Source organism: Phoenix dactylifera, chromosome 5 (assembly GCF_051530095.1).
Source record: "Phoenix dactylifera cultivar Ajwa chromosome 5, Ajwa_hap1_PhDact_Kaust_v1.1, whole genome shotgun sequence".
NCBI classification, from domain to species: Eukaryota; Viridiplantae; Streptophyta; class Magnoliopsida; order Arecales; family Arecaceae; genus Phoenix; species Phoenix dactylifera.
The window spans coordinates 27,818,938-27,845,114 of record NC_143194.1 but is presented as its reverse complement, the minus strand read 5'-3'; the positions used below and the strand labels follow the sequence as shown (position 1 = coordinate 27,845,114).

At 36.9% G+C, this 26,177-nt stretch overlaps 1 protein-coding gene across 6 annotated transcripts; it reads right to left on the bottom strand.

Moving 5' to 3' along the window:
* Positions 1-2,243: 2,243 nt before the first annotated feature.
* LOC103695671 (uncharacterized) lies at positions 2,244-25,173 on the bottom strand. Of its 6 annotated transcripts, none has more exons than XR_015987233.2 (15): positions 25,033-25,173; positions 24,689-24,911; positions 24,517-24,568; positions 18,129-18,306; positions 17,640-18,046; positions 17,043-17,318; positions 14,172-14,728; positions 14,030-14,081; positions 11,350-12,732; positions 11,204-11,252; positions 11,013-11,138; positions 6,310-6,414; positions 5,674-5,765; positions 5,420-5,573; positions 2,244-2,762 (listed from the first exon to the last, which is right to left on the bottom strand). XR_015987233.2 is itself a non-coding variant. In XM_008777069.6 (15 exons), the coding sequence occupies exons 2-15, from the start codon at positions 24,853-24,855 to the stop codon at positions 2,499-2,501; spliced, it is 3,855 nt and encodes a 1,284-aa protein (XP_008775291.4). In that variant the 5' UTR covers positions 24,856-24,911; positions 25,033-25,173; the 3' UTR covers positions 2,244-2,498. The 6 variants fall into 6 exon arrangements, 4 of the variants coding, with proteins under 4 accessions (XP_008775291.4, XP_038984904.3, XP_088578243.2 ...); XR_015987234.2 differs by having other exon boundaries at positions 24,517-24,565; XM_008777069.6 differs by having other exon boundaries at positions 11,357-12,732.
* Between the last annotated feature and the right edge of the window lie 1,004 nt (positions 25,174-26,177).

Here is a 26,177-nt window from a genome sequence, read left to right as displayed (position 1 = left end):
CTGATCCAAAATGATAAGGGGCTCATAACTCTTGGCTTGAATTTCGTCCACCAGATATGATGAGTTGGTCATGAGTTAATGTCATCTTTAGATAGGTTTGGATTGACTCGATCAATTTGAAAGCTAATCCAAACCAAAAAAAAAAACAGACAAGACTAAACCTATATGTCAGAATGAGGTGATGCATCTTATCTTGCACTCCAAAACAAATTTGGAATCTCTTGGCATTAAAAGTGTGGGTTAAACCACCTTTGTTTTATCTCGTGGCCTCAATTTTGTTCTCTCGGAAGAATTATAAACAGCCTAACATTTGCCGCATAGCAAGGCAAAGCGAAATCTGAAAGCTATCATAATACATCTTTTAAGTCACCATGAGTGATATCTGATTTCGTGCAAATCATGGTATGTATACATCGAACTACCAATTTTTGGATATGGCACTTTCTTTTGAGAAAGAAACACTAATTTTACCAGAAGATCCGAGGGTGATTGTAGCTCAAATTTAACTCAAATTTTAGATGGTTATTATGATTTTGACAGTCTATTTGATTTACACGAAGACGGAAACTATCTATTTTCACTGTAAGTTGATTGTTCGCAATAATTTTCCATGCAAGGAGAAGAGAAGTTGGGAGTCCCCTTGAGATGATGTGTCATCAAATAGCCTCTCAAATCTATATGCCGTATTCCCCCGGAAAGAAAAAGACTGACAAATGGCATTCCACCGGAAAGAAAAAGACTGACAAAGTGATAAACAATAGAGTTGATTCTATTTCTCTCCTCTCAAGAGGAGGGGGTTCGACTAAACTGGAAACCTAGTGTGTTTCACTCATAACGACCGAAAAGTCGGATTCCATTTACAATTCTGCTTCGGCAACAGCTCGAGGTGCCTACCCTAACTAAATATTGGGACTAACAAAAGTGACTGTCTGTGCCGACAAAGGCCGGCAATCACCTAGATTTAGGAAATCTCAAACTTCCATCTGTTTGGCTTCGCCTTTTCTTTTTGTTCGTACAGTTTGGGTTCACTGTCAAGCATCTAAATATCTCCCAAAGCTAGCGGTATATCCCATAATCCATATTTCCATCTTAATGAAAACTTACCAGTCAAGTCAACTGTGGCAAACCATAATTCAATCCAATATAAAGAATCAAGACTAGACCAGCGGCAGGGCATTGTGTAATTGATGCCTGTATGATATCAAACGACCACTGAAAAAAAAGGATAATTAAACATAGGCTATGGCAACTATCCCTGATGCCATAGTAGGTCATCTGCAGGACCAGCATGCGCTCCGTCGTCTACATCTAACTAGTATTTTCCTCACACAGCGAGAGAGAGGGAGAAAAGCTTTTGAATCTCTGAGGTTTTAAGAGATGCGATATTAGATTAGCAACAATCGAACTTCCCATGTAAAGTTTAAATTCTGGTCCGAAATAAGATTAGAGTTAAATATACATGAAGATTTCACTGTTTTTGGAATTCAACTTCACACGTCCAATAGTTGAGGCATTCTCGTAAATCAAATTCCAGGATGCGTCGAAGGAAAAAACCCGTTTACACCTCAGGTTGGAGTTTCCAAGGAAAGCATATTAAATCAAAGCAAGGAGAAAGAACTTCCAATTCTGGGCTCCCAACAGATTATTAATGAAAAAGGCATAGCAAAGAGAGAGAAATTTGTTCTTTTCCATTGACTTACAGTCCATCCACTCCAGTCCCATGTTTAAAGATTTAAACCGCAGTTTAGAATAAAAGGACCATCTACTCCAGGCCTTTGTTCTTTTTTTTTTTCCCTTGTGTGTTTGTGTGAGTACCTCATAACATTTTATCATTCTCCTAGAGGAAGAGACTAAAGACAAAAAAGGGGAGTTCCCTTATAAGGACACAAATTAAACTCCTAGCTATTTGCCTGGCTGACCCCAACTTAGGAAATCGGTATCGATCCTCCTCAAACAAGTTCACTGCTTGATTTTTTTACACATTTTCACATCTTTTTCTTGACATATTTTGCTTACTCGATGAAATATGTTTCTTGTTTCCTGCATCGAATCATTTCCTGACCATTGTTTCCTGTTTCTCTCTTTCCCATAGTTTCCCAGATCAATTTTCCTAGTAACGAGCACATCCATGTTCTGGAGTCACCCTAGTAATGGATAATTGTTGAACCCCCAGCTCTCAAGCTGCAGATCATTTGATCCATCAAAACCACTGTATCATGCAGTACATGTATGGACAGTTTCAGTTTTGTTCTAACCACAAGTAAACCAAAAAAATAACATACATTTGATCCTGTATGCTTCAACCATGTCATAACCATAACCATACATTAAGTTAATACTCTAAGCTATCTAATAAATTTGATCTGAGGGTCAGAAGAGAATACATAATTACAGCATCATCATCGCTCACCATCAACATACACTGCTGCTGAAGGCCAAAATATAGTGCAATGCTCAGCAACCATCTACAAATAACTGAAACTGGAGGAGCTGCATCATTAAATCAACTTGATTTCTTGATTACGGTTCTCCATGTACTTCGCAACTTTCTTAGGAAGACTGGCCAGTACAGTGCGCCCACCATCATGGCCAATCATTAACAACCTCCCAATCTTGGCCCTCCATTCTGAGTTATACCTCTCATTTTTCTTGTCATGAACCACCCTGTCACAGTAGTTGAGCATTGTCCCGAGGCCAGTATTTGGTGTCCAACCATACTCCTCCAAAACACACGCCTCTCCCTCTGTTAAATCTTCTCCAACCTTTTACAAAAATAGATATGCGGTTTTAAGATGTAAAGTTTTTTTTAAAAGAAATAAATCAATAAGCTGTTAGTAGTCTAGCAGAAATAGCCGGTTCTGCATTAACATGCACTAGCGAGATTAGATGGAGTATCTGGTGATGGTAAAACAACTCATCAATAAAATCCCAAGACAACTGCAAATAAAGTGGTAGAAAAGAGAGACATTATGCAAAAATGGTTTACAAACCGATTATCACCGCATAAAGATGATGCAGAAAATGTAAAACTGTCAGTTGAGGAGCAATTTTCATCACCATCGCTCTAATTTATAATTATGCTATCCACTAAACTTACTCTGAAATAGCACTTGACGTATGCTAAACTAGGGAATATTCAGAACTCAGTTTCAACTCGGAGAAGAAGCTCATTTTGCCTAACCAATCATCCATGACACCATTGGATAGGTAAATTTTGGTTAATAGTAAGTTCAATAATATATGTCTTTTATTCAGGAAAGCCTTAAAAATTGCTTCTGAACAGTCATTTATGAAGCAGTGGATGGGTAATTTCAGTTAATATGCAAGTTCAATTACATATAGGGATTGAAGCATTAAAATCACCATAAAATAGGTATTGAAACTTTCTTGGAACAGCTAATGCTTAATTTCAACTACATGTACTAGAATGCAACATTTGTAAATTCACAATGAAACAACTAATAGAACTCGAAAACAGAAAATAATTTCTAAACTTAATGATTATAACAACATTTTTCTGTATGTATTTTGAAATATGCGCATTTAAGATAGTAAAACTGTTATCTACGAATTTATAAGAGAAGTTGCTGAACTACTCAAAAGATATTTTACAAGAATGAAACTCCATGCAACATGAATTCTCAAAGAGATCTGAGTACTCAAAAGGGCGAGCCAAAATTCTTATCCAGATAAGATAAATCACTAAAATAATGGCTCAAAATTCTTATCAGGAGCAAGAAGTTCAAGAAAATTAACCTGAACAGCCAGAACTATTCAATTTGAGCCTTCTGTTCAGTATGATTATTTTTTCCCCTAGAAGAGCAACAATCAGCAATTGTCTGTTGTAATGGTGACCCTTGGTCGAGAGAGTACAAATGAATTTTATATAGAAACATCATTTATATTGACCACTCTAACCTCTCATGAGTCATTATATTTCACAGAAAATAATGACTGCTCATCATAATTTCAAAATTCCACATCATTTAAAGGAGGACTATAAAGCAAGAAAGCCATTTAGCAACCCATGCTCAACTGAATTTGGCCTGCTGAAATGGTAAATGCGCCTAAGCTAGAGCTAGCACAAAACATCCAAGCTCAGCTCTTGAAATATGAAAAATTAATAATCATACATATCAATATATTATTTCAGTTATTATATAAGAACAAATAATAATTTAAAATCATCAAAAATTAACATGATTTATGCAAAAGGAGCAAATTCCCATTATCAAATTGAGATAGAGCCATCAAAATCAGCTCAAAGTGTATATTTGGAAGCCTTGAGGAACATCAGGCATTGACCAAATCTCTTGAACAAGCTACTCGTGAAAGTGCGACCAAAAACTAAATGACCTGACTCGAGTGCCTGGCTTAGCCAAGCTATGCTGTTCAAGTCTCACGCTAAATAACCTGGCTCAAGTGCCTAGCTTGGTCGAGCTTTGCTTGTTTACACCCCTAATTCTGGGCACATTTCGAGTACTGCTTTGATAATTCAACAGCTAACTTGGCCACTGATTTGATTGAACATAAAGATACAGGATATTAGGTGACAAAACTATAGAGAACATGACCCAGGGAAGGCTTTAAGTTTTTTACATTTCTCTAATTTTCATTGATGTCAGTAACACAATTCTCATCAGAATGGACAATTCTCTCTCGATCTAGTAAAAATGGCAGTTCCATGATGCTCATCTTCTTGTATGCATATCTTGTTTCTTGACATGCATGCAAGTAACCAAAACTTGGGTGCAAGAACAAAATGCAGATATTAATGAACTCTTCCCCACCACTTAGTCCATGACATTAAGGTTAGGAAGGCCAATTATAAACTGTGGGATCATGGAGCTGGTGCATTACTGGTGATAGGTTGCAGTTGTCAGACAACTGTTCACCAAATTTGAGTAATGTAGCCTGCTGAACCCTTGGGTAAGACTTGCCACTAACTAGCACATATGGATCTGATTCCTGATATTGACATTCTGGCCCTTAAGATATAAATTAAAGACCATCAAATGACTTCCAAAACATTCAGCATTAAATGAAAATGCAAGACGACGTTAAGGTATAAATATTTGTTGGTCGTCTTTTCTATGATTTGCAAGGAACATAGTTTTTGTTTTTGTTTTTAATACTAATAATGAGACTCTCATGTTAGACTAGTTTTTGTTTTTAAAGCCATTTCTTTAAAGTCAAGTTAAAATGACTTAAAATGCAGTTCAAAGAATTAGAAAAATGGAGAACCATTTTTTCACAAAAAATAAAAGATGATATATCAATAATTGCAAAGGAGAAAAGTGCCAATTAAGTGTTTACATATATGTCTTTGGCAAATTACAAGTATGTAATAATGCAAGTGCAGCCCCTTCAACAATGTCGCAATGACAGAATTACAAAAAACAGAAGATGAAAGTCTTACCAACAATGGTTTGTTCTCGATTAGAGTGGTCCTGCTACAGCTGGTAAGCTTCATGGCCGTCACTAACCTCTTGATTTGCCAGGGAATGGGCAAAGAGTCCACAAGCTCAAAGAAATAAGTGGCATACCCATATTCTGGACGTTCTAAGACTATTCTGTATCAAAGTTAATTCCAGGAGTCATATTGTGATTCACCCAACAAACTAGTGAATTGGAATTTTCTTTAGAGGAGAAACCCCAAGGAACAAAGATTACCTGTTATGCCTTTTAAAGACAAAAATAAACGACTGCAGGTCCCTACACCATCCCCATTCAACAGAGCTATTACGGAATTGGAGATATCGAGTCTACAAAATGAGAAAGCATGAGTACCAATAAAAACTATGGTAAGAAAACTAGTTTAGCACACTACAATTCGGTAAAAGTTTATGGGGATATTACATACATATCCTTGCAAATATGACATTGCATATTAATCCTCCGAAATCACTATTTACATAGACACCCCTGAAATCATCTTGCTTTTGCAATGATAGCCGTCCCTTTACATTTTTGACTAACAATGCAAAAAAATAACTGCTTTTAAGTGTAACAAGACACTATTACCCTTTTGCACTAATCTACCTGAAAAAACTAACATTTAATTTATATTGTAAAGAGATAAGGGCATTAATGCAAAATTGTAATCAAGTCCTTTTATACATAAAAACAATTATTTATTAGAACTGTCATTTAAAAATTGTAAAAAACAAGAGGATTTGTAGGGTATACATGCAAACAGTGATTTTTGAAGGGTAATTACCTAATAAGCCATATTTGCAAAGATATATATGCGAGAAAAAAGAAACACAACTTTTTAATACCCAAAAGATAATCATAAAAATTACCCACCTGTTCAATAAGGGAAATTAAGCAGGCCAAACAGTATACAGCCTTTGACCCCTTAACATGCCGTGCAGTAGAAAGCTTGATTAGAGATGCTCTCTCAGGAAATAACTGAGACACGAAAGGAAAGAGAACTCAAAACATATTGAATACAAGATACAAAAATGAATAGAAGATAACTTTGCAGCTTTGGCATTTAACTCATGCCCACTTATCTTGAAGATGTTGCATTTGCATGATAATCACATTAAATAAAATTTTGCAGGTCCAGAATCATCTAAAAGAGCAACAAAAAGCAAGAAGACAAGTATAAAACTAAGCTAAGTGCAACAGCAAGCATAAACATGTCTTCCAAATAAGAGTACAATGAGAACAGAAGAGAAAGAAATAGAATTTATTGCAAAAAATGTGCAATTTGATTCAGTCCAGGGTCTAAAGACTGATAAAATGTACTTGTTTTCGTCCAAGGCAGATATTAATTCAAATTTAATAATCAATTTAACCACAATAACTGGGATCGAACAACAACTGGGAAGGAGCTTAGCAGCTGATATCTTCCAGCAAGATTGCATCCCTCACTTCCAAAATAACTCCCAAACTAGCTATCAATTTAGATCAGTGTGCGGAAGAAGCTTGGTCGCCGGAATCGGGAGTGGGTGACAGAGCAGGTGCAGGTCCAGGTGCAAGTGTGGTGAAGCGAATATTTAAAAAACACTTGAAAGTCACAAAAGGCATAGGAAGCTACTTAGGAAGTGGGTACATGTTCGAGTTTTTGGGGAGTTCCCAAAGTGGATATATTATCCTACATAGAAGTTTCATGTTAATAAAGGAAGAAGAGAGCCTGATTGAAACATAAGGTCAGAACAATGTCAAAAGGTACAAAACAAAATGTTTTATTTTTGAATGGAGCTAATATATGGGTGCCCATGCAGCATCCTGAATAAGGTCGGTCCTGATAGGATGACCGAGCCTGGCTCCAATGACTCGAGCTATTGGAGATGATCTACCATCTCTAAATGCTCATTGTCAAAAAAGTCATGTACTAGCCCATGCATCGAATGGTCCAAAATGGATAATTTAAATAATATGAAACAATGCATGTTTTTTAGCCACTGAATGCATGGGCTAATGATCTCGAAATCACAGTTTTTTAAACAGTAAACAATGTAGAGATTGTAGATCATGGCTCAGATCATCGGTGTCAAGCCCCCCATCATTTGATCGTGAGCAACCTTTTCAATGCTCAAAGATTCTTTTTGCCCAATGTTGTTAAGATTCATACTAAACACAGTTAGACATAAGGCCATGCGCTTGGGTGGTGGGTCCCTGACAGATAAATTTTGAGTGGGCAATGGGCTTCCCTAAGCTGTTTGTCAGAGTTTATTGATGTAGCTGAGGTTTTAAAAACTGCAGTATGAGCCCATACAGGTCACTGGTCAATATGAGTACAGCAGCACTCAGGCCATACAGATACGCAGTTCAGCCAGCATGATAGTAACCCAAATACAAATCTGTATGAGGTAGGTAAAGAGTCAATCTGGCAGTACATAACAGCCAGTGCAACTAATACCGACAGTTAATCCTTGGTTACAGCATTGCACATGAAGAGAAGGTAACAAATATTTCCTTTTCTCTATTTTTAATAGAAAATAATAAAATTCCTATGCACAATCAGTTCTTTTTCTTGACTCTTTGCTATCTATAATAGAGAGACACCAGCGCCCAATTTTTATAATAAAGTTCCAGAATATCCTTTAAAACCAGATAATGCAGACGAGCAACAAACAAGAATGATAAACCTAAAGGAGAATTGTATGGTACACACAAAATATAAACAATTCTACACAATGGCAGTTAGTTCAACTACATTATAAAACACCAGCATGCCTACATTGATCGGTTCAGAACTACAACACGATACTGTGTTGTATTATGTCATATTTGAAACATATCGGCATGAAGGATACTATTACCAATCTAAACTAGGCTTAGAATAACTTTGGCAACAGCAAGAGAAATGGATAGATCATACAAAACCACATACTTAACCAAGGGACATAATCATCTACAATATGTAAATCAAAAGATTATGTTATCGGTGTTTAATAAACTGCAGAAATGTGTTTAAAAAAACCTGAGATGAAATAGTATTTAAAACAAAGACTCGTTATTGGTACACAAGCTGTAGTGCATCTGAAAACTTCTGAAGAGACACCAAACATAAATAAACAATCATCAAGACCAAGTTTGTTCTCTCTTTGAAAACTACAAGAGGGAGAGCCAGTAGCAGCCTCATCTGACCATAGCATAAAACATGTCCTTGAACTAGGGAGTGTCAACATAAATATAATATCAATTGATGGCCCTATAAAGATACTCTCCGTTACCTGTTATTAATAAAACTCATACTCAACCTTGTCTTGAGTGATAAGGAAGCAACATATGGTCCTATCCAATGTTGGCGGAACCGTCCCAAACCGGACGGTTCCGGTCGTACCGAGCCATCCCGGCACCTGACCGGCACAATTTTAGCAAATCCATTGTCGAAGGAGGAGAAGGAGAAAGAAAGAAAAAGAGAGAACGAGCGGAGGAGGGAGAGAGGAAGGAAGAGAGAGGGCAGTGGAAGCCGACCGACGGAGGACTAGTAGAAGCCGGCGAGCTGTGCGGAGGACGCTCCTCTAGGCTCCATGATCGAGAAACAAAGCGGGTCCCCTGTTTCGTTCGAAACAGGGGTTCAGCCCCTTCCTTTATTTCACAACTTTAAGTAAAGTCGGCAAGCGATCTGTTTCGAACGAAATAGGAGACCTGCCCTGTTTTCCGGCCGTGGAGATTTCCTCCACCTCCTGCTTGGGTCACCGGCCTTCAACGGCCCTCCATCGGCCTCCCTCCCTCTCTCCCCCCTTCTCTTTCTCTCTTTTCCTCTCTCTCCCGCCTCCTCTACTGTGCCGGTACGAGCCTGACACGATACGACACGGGCCCGTACCGACTCATCCCGCAGGGCAACCAGTACGGTGTCCGGTATCGGTTCCGCCGACACTGATTCTATCCCTTCCATCTTAATTCTCAAATGTCATGAGAACCAAATATATCAACCTTTCATAATATTCATATCCTTTTACATCCCTAATGTATTAGCAGATGCTGAAAGTAATCATAGTTGGCATATCCTAAAGTAAGCTAACCAATTGATAACAAAGTGAGATAATCATAGTCAATAATATATATAGAGTGGATTGCACATATCTGGTCATACAAATTGAGATCTTTTAAGGGAGGGCGCCGAATATCTTTAGATTCTTCAACAAGATTTGATTTGTTTAGATTTGAGACAAAAAAGAAATGAAGGGAAAGACCTAATAGAAGAAGATAATAGCAAGAGAGAATATAGTCAACCCTTTTCAAAATTTGTTTTATGAATCCCATCAAAATATAATTGAACCGGTGTGCTTCCCTTAGCCAGTTTTAAAATGCAGACCTTATAAAAAGACCCAGAGAAATGCTATATTCATTGACTTGCCTAGGGATAGTAAACATAACAAACCCTAATAATAGTAAATAAAACCTGGTGGCTACCTGGATTCCTTCCCATATTATAGCCAATCACAAAAACATAATTAAATGAAATGTTCTGCAGACGCCTGTACCAAAATCTTTGTTATTTGCTATGAGGCCTGCATTTTGCTCCAGATGATGCACTCTTGCAACAGAAAATCAGCCAACTAGAGAACTTTCACTCTGGTTCAAATCTCCAAAATGTTTCTTGTTACCAACTATTTGTCTACGCCGATAGATGCACAATTTCATCTTGTGGACCCCCCCCCCCACGCAACCAGCACTTTTGAATAACAATATACTAACAGTTGTTAAACCATTGAATCAAAAAAAAAGAAAAAAAAAAAAAGAGAACAGATCCACCTAACAAATCTTTATGGTGTCTTGGCTAATAGTTGTAAAAGGAATTTTAAAGGAAGCCAATTAAGGATCATATTTTAATGTTAGGCATCATTAAACAAGGAAACTTTGGTCCCACAAATTTAACCTCTAGGATCTTCATCCTTGTCATGGCATTTAACTCCTCGCAAAGTTGTTGGGTATTAGACCATTCCTATCATGTGGTCAACCATATTTCCTCAACTAAGTGACATTTGATGTGCCAATATTTAGACAGTATTAGAACCAAATTGTAAGTATCAGTTGCTTAGAATGCTGTATGCCATCTGCAAGAAAATAATTTTGCCATCATTCAACCCAGAACTAATTATCTTAGCAACCATGATCCAGCATTATTCAAGTCCAAGCAAATTCTGCACCAAAATGAAGAGTTTCATAAAGCCAAAAATGTTTTTTCTTATGCAACAGTTTCGAGTTTCCATTAGAAATATGTAAAATACAGGATTTCTTTCTGTTGACATCATGATATGGCATCTAAAAAGTAGCTTTATTACTCATATTAAAATCCGGAAGAAGAAGCATATGCACCATTATAATAGAAACATATAATGCTTAATGTTGCATTCCAAAATTTCAGTCATAATACCAGTAAACAAATTTGTTATATGTGCTAAGATGTCACTAGATACTGGCAATATCTAATACGAATAATTGATTGCAGAAACGGAGGCATGAGTTCAATGGCGTATGACTGAGGAAAAAGAAATCATCATTGCGGTAGGCATCAAAGAATGCACATTGAATGATAAATTAGCCACCTTAGTCATCACAGTTTCAAGTTCTTCAAAACTGTCATCTGTGGAAGAAACCTCTAACGCTTCATCGTCTTCTATGTCCCCATAAAGTTTAATTTCCTCAACTGTTATTCCTTTATCTAGTAGAACCTGCCCAAAATCCATTACTTCAAAATATGACTGAATGTAATACTCAAATCAAATCATATATTTACCTGTAGAAGTCCAGGAGCATCTTCCTCAAGTGCAGTTTCCACTGAATCCCTGCATGGATTGTTTTTTAAATTGTAAAGAAAGTACATTTCTAAACAAAATGATCATAGAATACAAAAATGAGAAGTGAAACGTGATAGGGGATCACTCCAGACGTTGCAGTTTTTTTCCTTATCCTTCGAAGAGAAAAATGACTTGATTTGGCATTTTTAGGGTTGACAGAACCATCTACTGGACAGCGTGGCACTGCTTGTTGAGAGCAATTCAGATTGTTGTCATAATCTAAGTTAGAAACAATTCCTGAAATCGGCATCATAGCATGTCCTACTTTCGAAACATGATCAATCACATCTACAGAGAGTTCATCAAGAGTTTCCCTCTTGACATCAGCTTCTAACATATAAGACTCTGGAAAGCTGGATAGATGATTCTCACACTTGCTCAATAAACCACTTTCCAAGGGTTCAGTCTTCACTTGAACTGAATTTGATAATATATTACTAGCACCAGCATGTACTTTCTCTAGAAAAGAGACCTGATCAGAACAATTTCTGCCAGATTCTTCAAACAAACTGTCACCACTAGGCGAAACGTTGTCCTGGTAATTACCAGCCTTTGCTGAAGACTGAGAAACTGTACAGGAGTTCTCTAAATAAGTACTATTCATAAAACCAGAAATTTTACTGCTCTGAAGTTTCGGAGATTCTGAATTAATTACATCTTCAGGAAGAGATTTCTGGTCAGAACATAAATAGCTAGTTGACATGTTTTCTTGCAAATTATTGCCATTGAATGAAGAGTTGACTTGAAAATGATCATCTTTTGACGAACTTCGAGTTCGTGCTCTAGAAACCTCTGTTGAATGATTACTTAGCAACAGGCTCAAATGATTTTCAGCATTTGCTTCAGGAACCCTGTTGGTGCCACTTTCTTCCAAAGGTTTGACCTTTACCTCAACAGGAAAGGTTGGGAGTATTGAATCATACACCCGATCGCTATCATTCTGGTCGGCAAGTATCTGTCTTAAGCATGACATCTTAGCATCTGGAGTACATGGAGTGGCTGCACAAGTACTAGCTGTACTACCATTCTCTGGTAAATTTTTATCAGCACTCCATAGCACACCTGCATTTATTTCAGAATCATTATTAACATAACCTTCTTCCAAATGTTCAACCTTCAATTGGACCTGTTGGGCAGATAATTCAAAACGAAGGCGCTGAGAGTGATCACTAGAACATTTGCTGCCTTGAACAGGTGGTTTTACTTCAGGACCAGATGTCTGACATACAGATATGCAGTTATTTTCATGATTTTCAAGAGATTGGCTATCTTGCAACGATATGCTGAGTTGGCAGTTCCGGGAAGTTTGCAAATACGGATCAAATCCTGCAGTAGCCCTGTCAGGAGAATCGAACATTAAATTATTCATAGATTTTGCATCATTACTTTCAGGAATGCTGCCAGCACAACATTCTCCCATTGGGACTTGTGTGCTTGGAGGATGAATAGAAGGACCTGAAGAAATATCCTGTACAACATGTATTGAGCATAGTTATTAATTATCAAAAACCAACAACGTTATATCAAGAAATGTTATATATCTTTAATTGAAACAGATGAACAAAATGCAAAATGTTTGCCAGATGATTGACACTAAATTGTCATCTTGATGGAAAAATTAACAAAGATTTAGGACCTAATGCATATAATAATAATAATAAGCTGACTAACAATAGTTGAACCCAATGAACAAGTAAAAATAAAGCTAATACAGCCAGCATTCTCAATGTGGGAACCCAGGCATATGTAATACTTATACATGGAAAATCAATAGTCATGCAGAATTCAGCAAAATATTCTACAGAATTGAAATCACCCTTCAATGGAAGAAGTATATTATTAAATCCATTTCAACTGAATAACATCTTAAGTGATTGAATAAAATACAGCTACTCTTCAAATGTTTTCACTTAAAAACTTGAATTCTCTCTTTTGATTTTTTTATTAAAAAAAAATCTCAGAAATGCTTACTGAAAAGGTTCAGGATAGCAGGATATGACCAACAAGAATGAACACATTTCTCCTTATTGCAAAGCTGATATAACGCAATGAACAGCTTATAAGAAATGTGATATTGCTGTCCTAGCTGCAACCTTCACGGAGAAGATGGCTGTAAAGACATGATTCTGAGCAAAGTTTACCAAAATGCCTCAATTTTCACCCACTCATCAGAGTTGCTATTATGGCCCCATTCCAGAATAGGCACTCAGGGCATGTCGAACTGCCAATATATCTGATGTTGATCGGCATGGCTTTAGCCTCAGATTCCACCTTTCAAGGGTCAACGCGGGGGCGGGGGGGGGGGGGGGGGGGGGGCGGGGGGGGGGGGGGGACGCATTTTATGGAGTCTATGGGATGTGACAGAGCAGCGCTGAATTTATTCTTAATACAGGTCATGTAGAGCTTTTTATCCACTTTCATTTATTTTCTTGTTCCTTGTGCTTCCTACCCCACATTACACAAATCTTTGTTTTATGTGCAATAATTTGAAACTCTAACCATTTTTCTTAGTTCATCTACCTTCTTTCTTTCTCTTCTCTTTATGTTAATCTTGGAGCTGTTAATGCTTCCTCGCAAAATCCATTCACACAAACTAAAGGAAAAAAAAAAGTTCGTATCTTCATGCCTAAGAAGTAAGAACCATATCGCAGCTAATTGACAGTGAAATAAGCACTAAATGGCAAGATTTGGTTTGATTCAAGTTCTGTGCAGTTTGCCAATATTTTTCATAACTCACAAGAAGCATAAATAATGTACATGTCTACCTGCAGTAGGCCAAGTATATCTTTTCCACAATTTTCAGTTCCCAAATGATTCCTGTGATAGAAATGGATGAAAAAAAAATTCAAATCAGCTAGCATATAATAACAAGATAAATATACATAGATCATTTAAATGGACACTTACAACAGGGTTCCATTTCCCTCACTTTTAGAAATAAATCCACTATCTTGAGCATGTAATACACTGTTTGGACAGGGCTTTAAAGTACAAGCCCTACAATCTTGACAGCATCTTGAACCACTGAGATCACCAGAAACAAAATAAGTGCTTGATAACAGCATGTTACAACGTTCTAGCAGTGTAACATGATCGAGATCCTCCTTTTCATATTCACTTGTAAACACTTCCATGTCAGCATCCTCTAAACCCTCCCTTCGAGGATTTGTTTGAATATAGTCAGAATGCTCAACTTTTATTTCAAGACTATGATCTGGCAGATTAGATAGTTGCAGCAGATCATTCCCTCCTTGTTCAGCGGTATGACCTTTGAATCCAGAGGAAGCTATCAGATTTGAATTGCTTATATATGCTTGAGTATCTCCCAAGCTACTAGCATCTGGGAGATGCTGGCTATTGAGGGAACAAGATCTGACTAAATCAGAAGTCATTGCACTTGAAACGACAAGACCAGAAGTTTTGTTTCCTTCAGAAACCAAATCACAATCACCCATGGAAATATCCTGCATAAAAACAGCTCAAGCAGCATCATTTAGCTGAAGGAAATAAATGAACCTATGATAGATTTCCCAATAAAAACAAAATATTGGAGAGTTATAACAAAAAATGAGTAACTACTAGAAGGATGTATTAATTAACAGAGAGAGAGAGATTTGTGAAAGACCAACTACAAGTTAATATGAAAAAAATGAAAATAGCTGTGTGTTTTTCGTAGATGTGAAAATCTGGTTAGCCTTACAAATTTATTGGTGACTTGCCCCAGTCATCAACTTTCAAGTCACGGCTTTGGCAAGAGAGGATGCATTTATATTGATAAGTTGAAGGTGACCAAAAGATAAAAGTATACCTCCTGAAGAAGGCAATGGATCATCCGTATGTAGTTCTTAGTGCTCCTAACAAGGCTGAATAATTATTGAGATTATCATTTTCTTTTCCAGTCTCATCAGTTTATGCATCAATTAACAAACATTTTAACTTCTTTTGATTTTGAGAATTGTAGAATACAAAAAAGTAGGACTGTAAGGCACTAATATGAGCCCTGAGTGCATTCAACAGCAGCTCAAATACAAATGAAGGTAAAGCAGTTTCTATAAGTATTTTTATGGTTGGTGTACTTGCCAAACTGAGAATCTGAGGCTCAAACTTGGCAAGTTAGTTGTTAAGCAATTTTATATAAACATGACGAACCAACTCCAATTATTTTATGTACTCTTCAACAAAAATATTGTTTTATTGTGCTTGCCTCGTGTCGCAGATTGGATGGTCATGAAAGGTCAATGTTAAGGTGTACGTACCTCATAAAGCAGCTGGAAACAACGAACCACCAATAGGTCACACCAAAATGGAATATGAGTTTATGGAAGCAGAGACATGAAAGGTATTGAGCTAATCAAGGACTACTGATAGGCAGAACATTTTAAATCATTGCCATTGTGGAATCTGATTGTAATCTTGGTATCAATAAAACTTGGTTGCCCCAGATGCAAGCTGGCGTTGGATAATAGAATCATTTTACTCCTACCAAAGTAGCAATAATACTAGCTATGGAGGGATAACCCTAAGCATTCTCTTTTGTGAATATTATCAACATTAAATGGTAATGTCATTCACATATTTTTGCTTCCCATTTATATTTATCTCTAATTGAGGCTCCAACTTGGGTAATCAAAAGAATTGATAAGTTCAGAAGGGTAATTTATGGAAAGAAGAGAGGCTGCAGGTGCTTTGCATCAGGTTCATTGGAAAAATGTTCACAAATCCAAAACTCATGGGATCTTGTATAAAAAATTTCGTAGATCTTATTTCATCATTATTAGGTAAATACTTGTGGAGCTTCCTTCGCTCTATGGAGTTTGGTTGGAAGGGAAGTTGACCGAGCCTTTTTACAGAGAGAACAGACCACCTAATGGTGGGACTTCTTTGAATGTTTCCCCTTCCAGGTGAGAGCTCAAAAGGCTAGAGCTAGTTGTTGCCCTAAATGCATAATGCATGGATGGGAGCAGGGCTTCTTTATATTCTCTTTCCTAATATCTAGGATCTGGTGCTGGATCAAGAGGCTTCAGTTACAATTCAGACTGCCTTGGGGAAGAAAAAGTGCAATGATCTCATTGTAAGGACTGTGGAGGATGATCTTTTCTGGAGTAGCATACCAAGCTCCTAAACATTCTCTGGACTTAGAGGATGTAGGAGGATCCAACAGATGTGGTCTACATCAGTCATGTCTTCAGTATAATCTCTTACGATTAAATTTTAAATCATGGTGGATTGTTTTTGGCTAAAGGCTGAAATATTTAAGATCATTTGGCCCTTGAAAATGTGAAGATCTTCATTCAGTTGGCTATTATGACCAATTCTTCTGGAAGCAGACAACTTAGACGAAAGGAATTGGCCTCACCCCACTTCTTGTGTGTCATCAGGATTGGCACTGGAATCAGGACTTCATATTTTCTTGAGACACTGAACCTCATATGCCTTCTAGAATTGTTTGATGAGAAAGATAAACATAAAGGGGCAGCTGGAGTCCATTAGATCCTGTGGAAGGTGTGTAGGGTAAAAAAACGAACACAGTTAAGTTCAGGGTGGGTTTTGGCTCTTTTGGTAATGGTGGCTTAGTGAAGAAGTTGGAAGCTCCGGATCAGGGTTATCTTTCCAGAGTTCAATGTTTCCTTGATTTATATAGAGAGGAGTGCTATCAGTATCAATAAATATCAGTAATTAAGAAGAAATGGGGAAAATGACCTCCATTATTTAACACTGTTTTATATTTGTAAATCAAGTTTAGACAAAGCCAAAATTTATACGATCAGCCTAACTCACCTTCAAGTTGTTTTTCAAAATTTTGACATTTGCTTGAGCATCACCAGATATACAAGATCTGGTCCTCCATGATTCAGCTGCACAAGAGAATTGCTCGTGATGGAGCTTGCCACCAGCTAAGAAGCCTTCCACAGACTGATGAACATCTGATAAAACTTGGGATTTGATTTTTCTTTGCTTTGAATCTTCAGTAGAACAATTATCATATTTATCAAGCTTTCTCCACCCAGCACAAGCCCTATTTTCATTACATTTGGTTTCATGATATCCTGTTGTCTGCATTTGTGATTCCGTCACGGTTAGTGAATGGCAGAAACAAAGTTTGCTAAGGTAAGAGTGGAAAACTGCTGGATCAATTTCACATAACAGCAGAATTTATTGTGTGAGAAGAGTGTTAACTTTGACAATGGACTTTTGTTTGTTTTTAATTCCTTCTTCTATGTTGATACAATATTTAGATGAAGCTTTCCCATTTATCCAATTAATCTAGAGTATATAAGAGTTTAAAGGCAGAGCAATAGACACACAAGCAGATGCTTTCATGGTAATGAGACATTGAGACTAAATGTTGATTCTCTCCTGAGGATAAGGACCTACCAATTTGGCAACAACTAGAGGCTCTGCTTCAGCAACAATAGCTTTTACAGTCTCCAGAGACAACTCTTGTGCATTCTTTTTATCCTGCCTGGACCCATTCTCATAGAAGATTTTAGAAACAACTAGCTCCCTCTTCTCAGCATTTCCGGTGCCAAGATGATACTGATGCATCACCCAATTGGATTTCTCAGGTTTCTTGCCTTTGTTCATGCTTGCATAGAGAACCATTATCTTTTTACAACCCTGATGACTCCCATCAACAATGACTGGTCTAGTCTTGCCCACCTTTTGCCAAAAGATATCTTCAGAGTCATCATTGTGTACCATCCAATGCTTTCCATTCTTAGTATTATATATCTTGAATGATCTATGAAAGAAGTAGGATACACTTCCATCCTTCTTGACACCTATTAATTGGCAATTTAAGCTGAAAGAAATGTAGAAATTATATATTTTGCAGGAACAAACCCAAATTTTTAAGTTAATTACCAGGTAGTTTTTGGGGATGGGTGTAACCAAATCCATCATCTTCATCAAGGGAAGTAATAAATTCGCTGATTAAAGGATGAGGATCAGCCTCCCCTTTGCCAACTTTTGCACGAAGATGCCAAAGTAGATCTTCATCAGATGGATCAAACTTCACGCCTCTAGGTAACCCTGGCCACTCCTGCAAAGGACAATAATACATTATAGAGCTAACTTACACCAGTTGGTCTTGAGCTGCTAGTGTTATAATATTACCAATTCTGAAAAAAAAGTACATGAAAATGGTTAGCCTTCACTTTGGAAAGTGATCTCCAACAATTAATTGATCATAAAATACAATAGACTATGAGGGAGAGATGCAGCGCAGCGGTGGCCCAGCAATTTGACAGGAAGCAATCAGTAAAGCATAAACAAGAAAATTGACCTGAGATAGTAAAACTTTATCAATCACTAATACACCATGATTGGTGTGGGGGGGAAAAACTCCCTATGAAATACTTGCAAGTACATTCTGCAGCATTATTGTTGCTTACAAGCAACCCTCTGTTGCTACCAAAAAAAACTACATCAAAAAAGTAGGGATATTATCACAATACTGCAATATCTTGAATCTTTCTCCTTTTCTTTTTTTTGAAATTACACGGAGTAAAGAACAGGCAACCCCTGCTTATCTTTTACCAACCTTGAGTTGATCCAATTTTATCAAGCAAATCCAAAATTTGAGATTATAGATCAACAAGATCAACTTGACATACACTATTCTACACAAATTGCTAAAAGCATAATTAAAGTCAACAAAGCTGCATTTCATTTACAAGTCATGTTAAATGGAAAGACTGATTATAGTGTGCTACATAGCATGTATATTAAATAAAAATAGTTACAGATGTCTTAGTGATATTATATAAAAGAAAATTATCACAAATAGAATCATAAAATATTTGAAAATTGTCCATTAAAATCTGAAAGAATTTTACCAGAAACTTCCTCTCAGACATGGTCCTCTTTTTTCCTTGAAATTCATGGTACCTCTTTTTTTATATTAAAAAAATGTTACCTCATTCTTTAGCAATTTATTTTGTAAAATGCGCATGCAAGCACCCTTCTCCAACAAGCAGCATGGTCAAAAATAAATGCTTCCCTTGAAGCCAGTTCCATATCAAATGCATTCAGTATCTGTATATCAAGGAGGCATTTCATGGTGGTTCACATCCTGCACTGTTGCAAATTTAGCACCACACTTGTTATTATTTATATCTTGTGATCCAGATAGCATATTTTCTTGCGTAGGGTGCCCTTCATAACTTTGAAAATCATAATTCTTTTTATAGTACATAATACAAAATAATATTAATTTTTATTGCACAAGTAAGTAAACTATAAACCTGAGAAATAAAATCTGCTTTCCCAAAAAATAGAAATAAAATCCTCTTCTTTTCATTTTTATTAGACTTTCAGCAATATAATCTAATATAAACTGTGCCTTTGCTTTAAACATAATGTTGTAGATGCATCTTAGTTGCATCTCCTATTACTGTGTGAAACAGATATGTAAGGAACTTCTGCCTACAGACAGCTCAATGCTAAAAACCTCTTTTGAAACAAGCCTCACATTAGACATGCTGAACATTATTCTTAAAACAGAGGACAGTTTAACCACTAAACATCCACTTAAACAATCCATATTCATTGGTTTCAGTCTCTAATCAGGTACCATAAAGAGTAATTCCTGTTTAATAAGAGCTCAGGTTGGGCTCACTTTAGCACAGGGCATCTTAAGCATAGAAAAGATACAACCTCAGCATTTAGTGGTTACAATGGAAAGAGGCCTGTTATGAGACTGCAACAATCACTTATCACAAGTCTTAAACAATGAGCATTAAAAACTTATTCCAAAATGCATCAATGATAATACAGGAGAAACTTAGCTGTAGGATTGAAAAATTGGTCTCTAAAGTGAAAATGTGCTCAAATTCTTTTAGGAAGGTGTTCTTTGATAAGAGCTAATCCGTCAAAGGTTTTGACTTTCAGTATGACTGCTACCGTCTCATCCTCGATAGAATGATCAGTGCAGAGATCTTGAAAGTTTTGTAGTCTTCAGCAGAGTAAGATCCTGCACCGAAGAACTTCGGGAAGTTCTCTAGGATTATGAGATCCGGCATGGGCCCTGGAGGGGGCTGTAATGCCAGTGGGGTGGCGGATAGCCAGCGTTTCGGAGGAGTATTCATCATCTGATGGTTCTGTTCTATCTCCGTTTTAGGTTGCGGTCTTTCTGGATCGCCCTGGTCAATCAAGTCACCGCCATTGACCAGGGGAAGGGGAGAGGTGAGGTGGGCCCCCTCAATTTGATGTCCGGCCTGGCCGGATAAATAGAATGCCATCACAAAATACTACCCAGAAACTTTGCCTTAAAATGCATTTTTAAAAAAAAAATAATCAAGAATTAGCACATTGAGATCAATAGCAATTTACAGATTGGAAATAGAGCACCCAGTCTCTTAAAACATCAGTTCAATCGGTCCGTTGATCTTCTTATCCCACAAGGTCCTCTAAAGTAGAAGAAATTTATCAAAGACCACATATATTAGCAGCACTTGGAAATGATATGTTATATCAATTATGCAACAACAATGTAACAATGAAATGAAAGTTAACAACAGTTTGAAGAAGAGAAATGACAGTCAACATAAAGGGAAGCACAAGAACAAGAATCAAAATAGGTCAAAAGCCATGAAGAAGAGGAAGAGTCTAGAATCCAAGTCCATATGAATGAGATATGTTTTCACGGCCTCAGAGATAGTGCCACTCTCTTTTGAACTGCTTTCAAAAAAAGGAAAGAAATATTAAAATTCAAAAAGAGAATCCATATGCAAGATAATTTTCTACTGTATTGGATGAACCCACAAAGATGAATCTACATTGTTACACAAGATAACAGAGAGCAAAAAAGAAGAATTTGCTCAAGGAAGGAGTAGATAGGGACTTGATTTTGTTTAGAACTACAAGTTATAGGGGCATTCGTATTAAAATTACAATCCAATATCAATTATTGCAAGCATTACATCAAACACTTGAAATCCAAGATGCAAGCCAACAATATTGCTTGTATTAAATCGAACATTCACAAATTGAGATGCAAGATGACACATGAATTCATCAGAAAAGCATAAGTATAACTCTATGGAGTCGGAAAGAATAAGAGAATCAAGCAAAGATTTTGGGCCCAGGCAGTCTATCAATCAACATATAGAATTCAATTACTTATCAAAAGCTCCAATTATGATCAGGAAAAGTAAATTTCATGCAGGGCAGAGAACTCACCAAGTTGATGTACAAGCTCAAGAAATCCCCAAAAGGAAACACAAAGTTGATGCAAGAGTCAGCAAGAAGTATGGCATACATAAGTGTGAAGAAGTTTAACTGGAAAAAGAATAGCATCTTGGCTGCATTGGGATGACTCGGTTTTTGGCCTTTGATAATGGTCTCCTAATTTTTTAGGAAATATAACAGCCAGAGGACATGGATTCTTATGAGGATGTTTAGTTTCCTACTTTCCTGTGATCATTAGATCTCCAACATGGGCTCCTTTTAAGAAACACAAGAGTAAGAGAACGTGGGTTCTTCTCTTAGTTGCCTGTGTTCTGTTTTAAGGAAGTTGTCAACCATGACCTCCATTAATTGCTCATGATTTGTTTTAATTTGTCAACCGAAAATCCAATCAGCTCCTAAAATCTGTAATCTAGCTGACATCCTCAAATCCATCATTAGTTTAGACAAGTTTAGATAGGAGTATTTTTGGAATAGATGTGTTTTTGAAGCTGTTTGTCCTGTCTATAGGATAGAGGGTTTTTTAAGCGATGTTCTAAAAGTTGGCAAATATTCTGGTCTTTATAAAGTTGTTAGGGTAAACATCCATCTTATTCTTTATTCATCAGTTCCATAAAAACGTAAAAATCATAAATACATGAAAAAGATGAACAAACAACCTTAGTTCCATAAACACATGAAAACCATTATTCATCAGCGCAAATACATGAACAAGATGAATGAACAAAACCATGCTTTTCCAAAAGCATTGGGAGTACTCGAAACCAAATGTGAATATTTAAGAAAATGTAACAATGCTTCTAATGCTGAGTCTACTAGTTGGTATTGCAGCTTCATTTCAAACAACATTTTATTCAATATTACAATGTTTAAAAATTAAGATCTATAATTTTTCATCATTTTCCAGCAATTTGCTGGTTGTCGACATAGAGGACTACATTATAGCAATATTTTGATCTGGTTTATTCTAATTTGCAAAGTCTTGCGACAAGCCAGTTATGGGTGAATATAACTAACATATATAATTTGTTAATGGCATATCTTGCTTCATTTCAGTCACCCGAGGCAGAATTTTTTGTCCATATGATGCTTTGAGAGCCTGCCAAAAAGCCCTCTTTACATTGGTGTGCATAAGTATCACTAATATAAGACTGCCAATGATGTCAGTCTGCTTCCACTCGTGGCACCAAAGTTACCTAGATGCTCACACTAAAAGACAATACTGGGTCAGGTCATGTCAACTTCCTACGGTAACTAGTACAGGCATGATACATACCACACCACGTATGATAAGGCTGGTTTTTTTCTGAACCATATCATACAGCAAGATAACCAGCATGACCATGCCCTACTTTAGTACTACAATGCTTCGCTCCTCTCCAGAATTCAGTCCTTTCTCCAAACTTCATGTCCATTTACAGTACCATGTCTACTCTGTTATAAGACGACATGTCATCCAGCAAGAAATTGTAGCTAAGATGCTCCATTCACCCAAATAAGCACAAACTTAATATTCGGTCTCCTTTGTAGCATATACACACACACAAACAAAAAAAGGAGCTTCTCTAAACAGCCAGTGGATGTGAGATCAAGAGAAATTTAATAGCTTTATCTAATTTCTCAACAAAGTCAAGAAAATGTGCAACATTAACTCTAAAGAACCCTTCACTCCTGTGAGAAAAATGACCATTAGCATGGTGATTGGTGATTGTTTTTGGTTGGCCCTTATAAAAAGGCACATAGTGCCTTTATCCCACTCAAACTCATAATGGAAATCTACATGTAACAACCTCAATGCCCTGGACAACTGGCACAAGGTGCATAAATCATCCAACTGCATCCATTAACAAATTCTCATGTCGTTTCACCATGCCACACTTGATGTTGGATGTCAACAGAACTATCAGGATTATACACTTTAACTTGGCGCTCTGTCTACAGCATTCTTAGCCCTCTAGTCCTCTTGTCTCAGCACCAACATAAGAAGTAATGATGCTTACAAATATTCTCTATCTAAAATGATGGTCTCAAAATCAGGTTAGGGTTGAAGAAATTTGTCCCTTCTCTTGTTAATCTTAAAGTTATCTTCTCAGAATACAATACTTGCAACTATATGATTCCAGAAGTAACAATGCCAAAACAATTATGATTCTAGAGGTGAATCAATGGCACTATACTTTATGCCTCAGATATCCATTTTGGCATACCTGAAATGCTTGTGTTACAATCAATAATTTTTCTGGCCCTTAAAACCTAATTTATCTGAGCAGTGCAAATTGCAAAACTCATATGATTATGTTTAACTGCAAGAAGCATTATTATTATATTGTCCTTTACTTGCTTGTGTCTGTACAGTTTATGCTTAAATGTTAATTTAGAAACTTGTTTGAATGAGTTGGCTTTTCATAATATGCTGAGTGTGTGAAATTGTTTAGAGACAATATACATAACTACATAGATAAAACTGAATAGGGCTTTCATTTGGTTAAGGGCTGTGTAGAATTTCGATTTAAAAATGCAAAAGAGGATCAGCAACAGAGATTTGAACAATCTACTATTCTTGTCTTTTAAATCCTGCTCTGAAAGTAAAGCTAGGCTGCAATAAGGATGCCAGACACTTTGAGTATCATCTGATAACCTAGGGACCTAAAAATATGCTAATGCATCCGAAGTTTATATAGCATCAAGACAAACCATAGAAAGTTCAGCATTCTTATTCATCCACATACGATATCACCGTATTGACATGAAAAAAGGAAAAAAAAAAATCTTTTCTTATATTCTTGTGCATGATGTACTATTAATAACGAGCAAACTTCAAAAGTTAATTTCATTATCCAAGAATATCAGATAATCTTCTAAAAGAGAATGCCCAATAATATCATAATAAATGCCAATTCCAACATCACATATCAAAATAGCATTCAATCTCCGTGTTGTTGATAAGCCAAAATCTAGTTACCATATTGGCAAACAAGAATTGAAGTATTTTTTTCTGAAAAAAAAAAAAGAGAATTTAGTGTGTAAGAGGAAGAGAGATAGAACGAGAGCTAAACAAGATAACCTGTGAAGCTCCAGGAGAAACCCGCTTGACAGCCATATCTATTGGAGGCCTGCTGTTAGCCATAGATGGGTTAGCACCAAGCAACATAATGGTATCAAGAACAAGATTACAAGGAAAAGGGGGGAAAAAGAAAATTCGAAAAGAGAACTGAAATGGAGAATCAAAATCTTACTTCGAAGAAGCTGGGAATGAAGGGGACGGAGGGGACGACGTGCTCGAGAGAAGCAACCGCCGCCGTTTGCTCAGCGGCATGTAGTCAAGATCATCCATCCAGCGCTTATCTCCTGCCCTAATCTTGACCTTATCCGTAGACCCTTCGGTAGAAATGGCGGAAGCCATTCCCCCGCTAGGGTTTTCTCGCGCCAACGCCTCGGAATCGGAAGCCAGCCATTCCTCTGGAGGAAAAGAATGTGAGGGAAAAGGAGAAGCAGAAGAGGTGGAATCGCACAATTAGGGTTTGAGAGAGATAGAGAGGGCGAAGGGAAGAGAGGAGAACAGGAGAAGGAAAGGAGGTACCTTCGCATTCTTGGTCGCCGATAGGGGCGCGCGCGTAGGGCTTTCGCCGAGAGAAGGGAAACAGAGCCCTCGAGCTTCCGAGACGGAGGGGCAACGGGCACTCGGGCAGTATGGATTCTTGAAGAGCATTCTAATACTCGTAGCCCGAGTAGGATAGCCATGACTTGGACATGACGTGCGACATGACGGATCTTTCGAGTCCACATCCAATAACTACCATGCGAGGAGATATTATTGCCAACCCTAGCGAAGGCTGCAGCCAATCACAACCGCTGATTTTCGTGATCATCGGTAATCTCTTGTAAACGAGATGATTTTTTTTTTTAAAAAAAAATAGACTAATTGTAAGATACGACTGGGGGGGCATAAAATTTAGCATACAACTTGCGCCCTGGCTAGGTTTAATTAATATTTGGATGTTTTGGCTGTGGTTAGCATGTTCTTCAACTGTTTTAAGTTGGATAATTTTAGATTTGTACTTTGTGTCATGATATATAGCAAGTATGATTTGCTCGATGTGAATCCTGATATATGATGCTTGCAAGTTTCGTCGGATAAAAGATGGTTGGCATTTTGGTTTATGTCAAATTCAACTCTCAAATTTATTCTTTGTTATGATGAAATTGGATAAAAGATGGTTGGTATTTTGATTTATCGTTTATATCAAATTCAACCCTCAAATCTATTTTTTGTTATGATGATTTTGCATGAAAATACTAGTTACTTAATGCTTCGTATGGCTCCAAATATGATTACGTGTGGTTTAATGTTTGAAGAAATATCTTTTTAATCATACAAACCTCGTTATTCATGCGCATTGAAACGATTAAAATTATGAAAAGATACTCCACAATCAAGACGATGGAGTATGGTATTGGAAATTTTGAGTGATAGATTGTAAACACACTTTATTTGATAATTAAGTTGAGTTATTATCATGTGAGCTCCACCTCTTGATAGGCTTCAGTTAGGCATATGCTTGGCACTCCATGTTACAATTTAATAGCAAACATTATCCATTAAGTCGGATAGTAAATCTCAATAATTCAATATTAAGCATCATCTCTCATAGCATATCTAAGGATGGTCATTTTTAGTTGAATATGTAAATACTATTAAAAGCATTAATTTCTCAAATTAAAAAG

What these genes read in the sequence shown, in the direction of transcription:
- LOC103695671 (XM_008777069.6), bottom strand. Translation starts at nt 24,855, where the DNA reads ATGGCTTCCGCCATTTCTACCGAAGGGTCTACGGATAAGGTCAAGATT. An exon ending in TAATTTCCCTTATTGAACAG is followed by an intron (nt 5,766 to 6,309) that starts GTGGGTAATTTT and finishes CTCATTTTGTAG; the next exon opens with ACTCGATATCTCCAATTCCG. An exon ending in TCGAGAACAAACCATTGTTG is followed by an intron (nt 2,763 to 5,419) that starts GTAAGACTTTCA and finishes TTTTTGTAAAAG; the next exon opens with GTTGGAGAAGATTTAACAGA.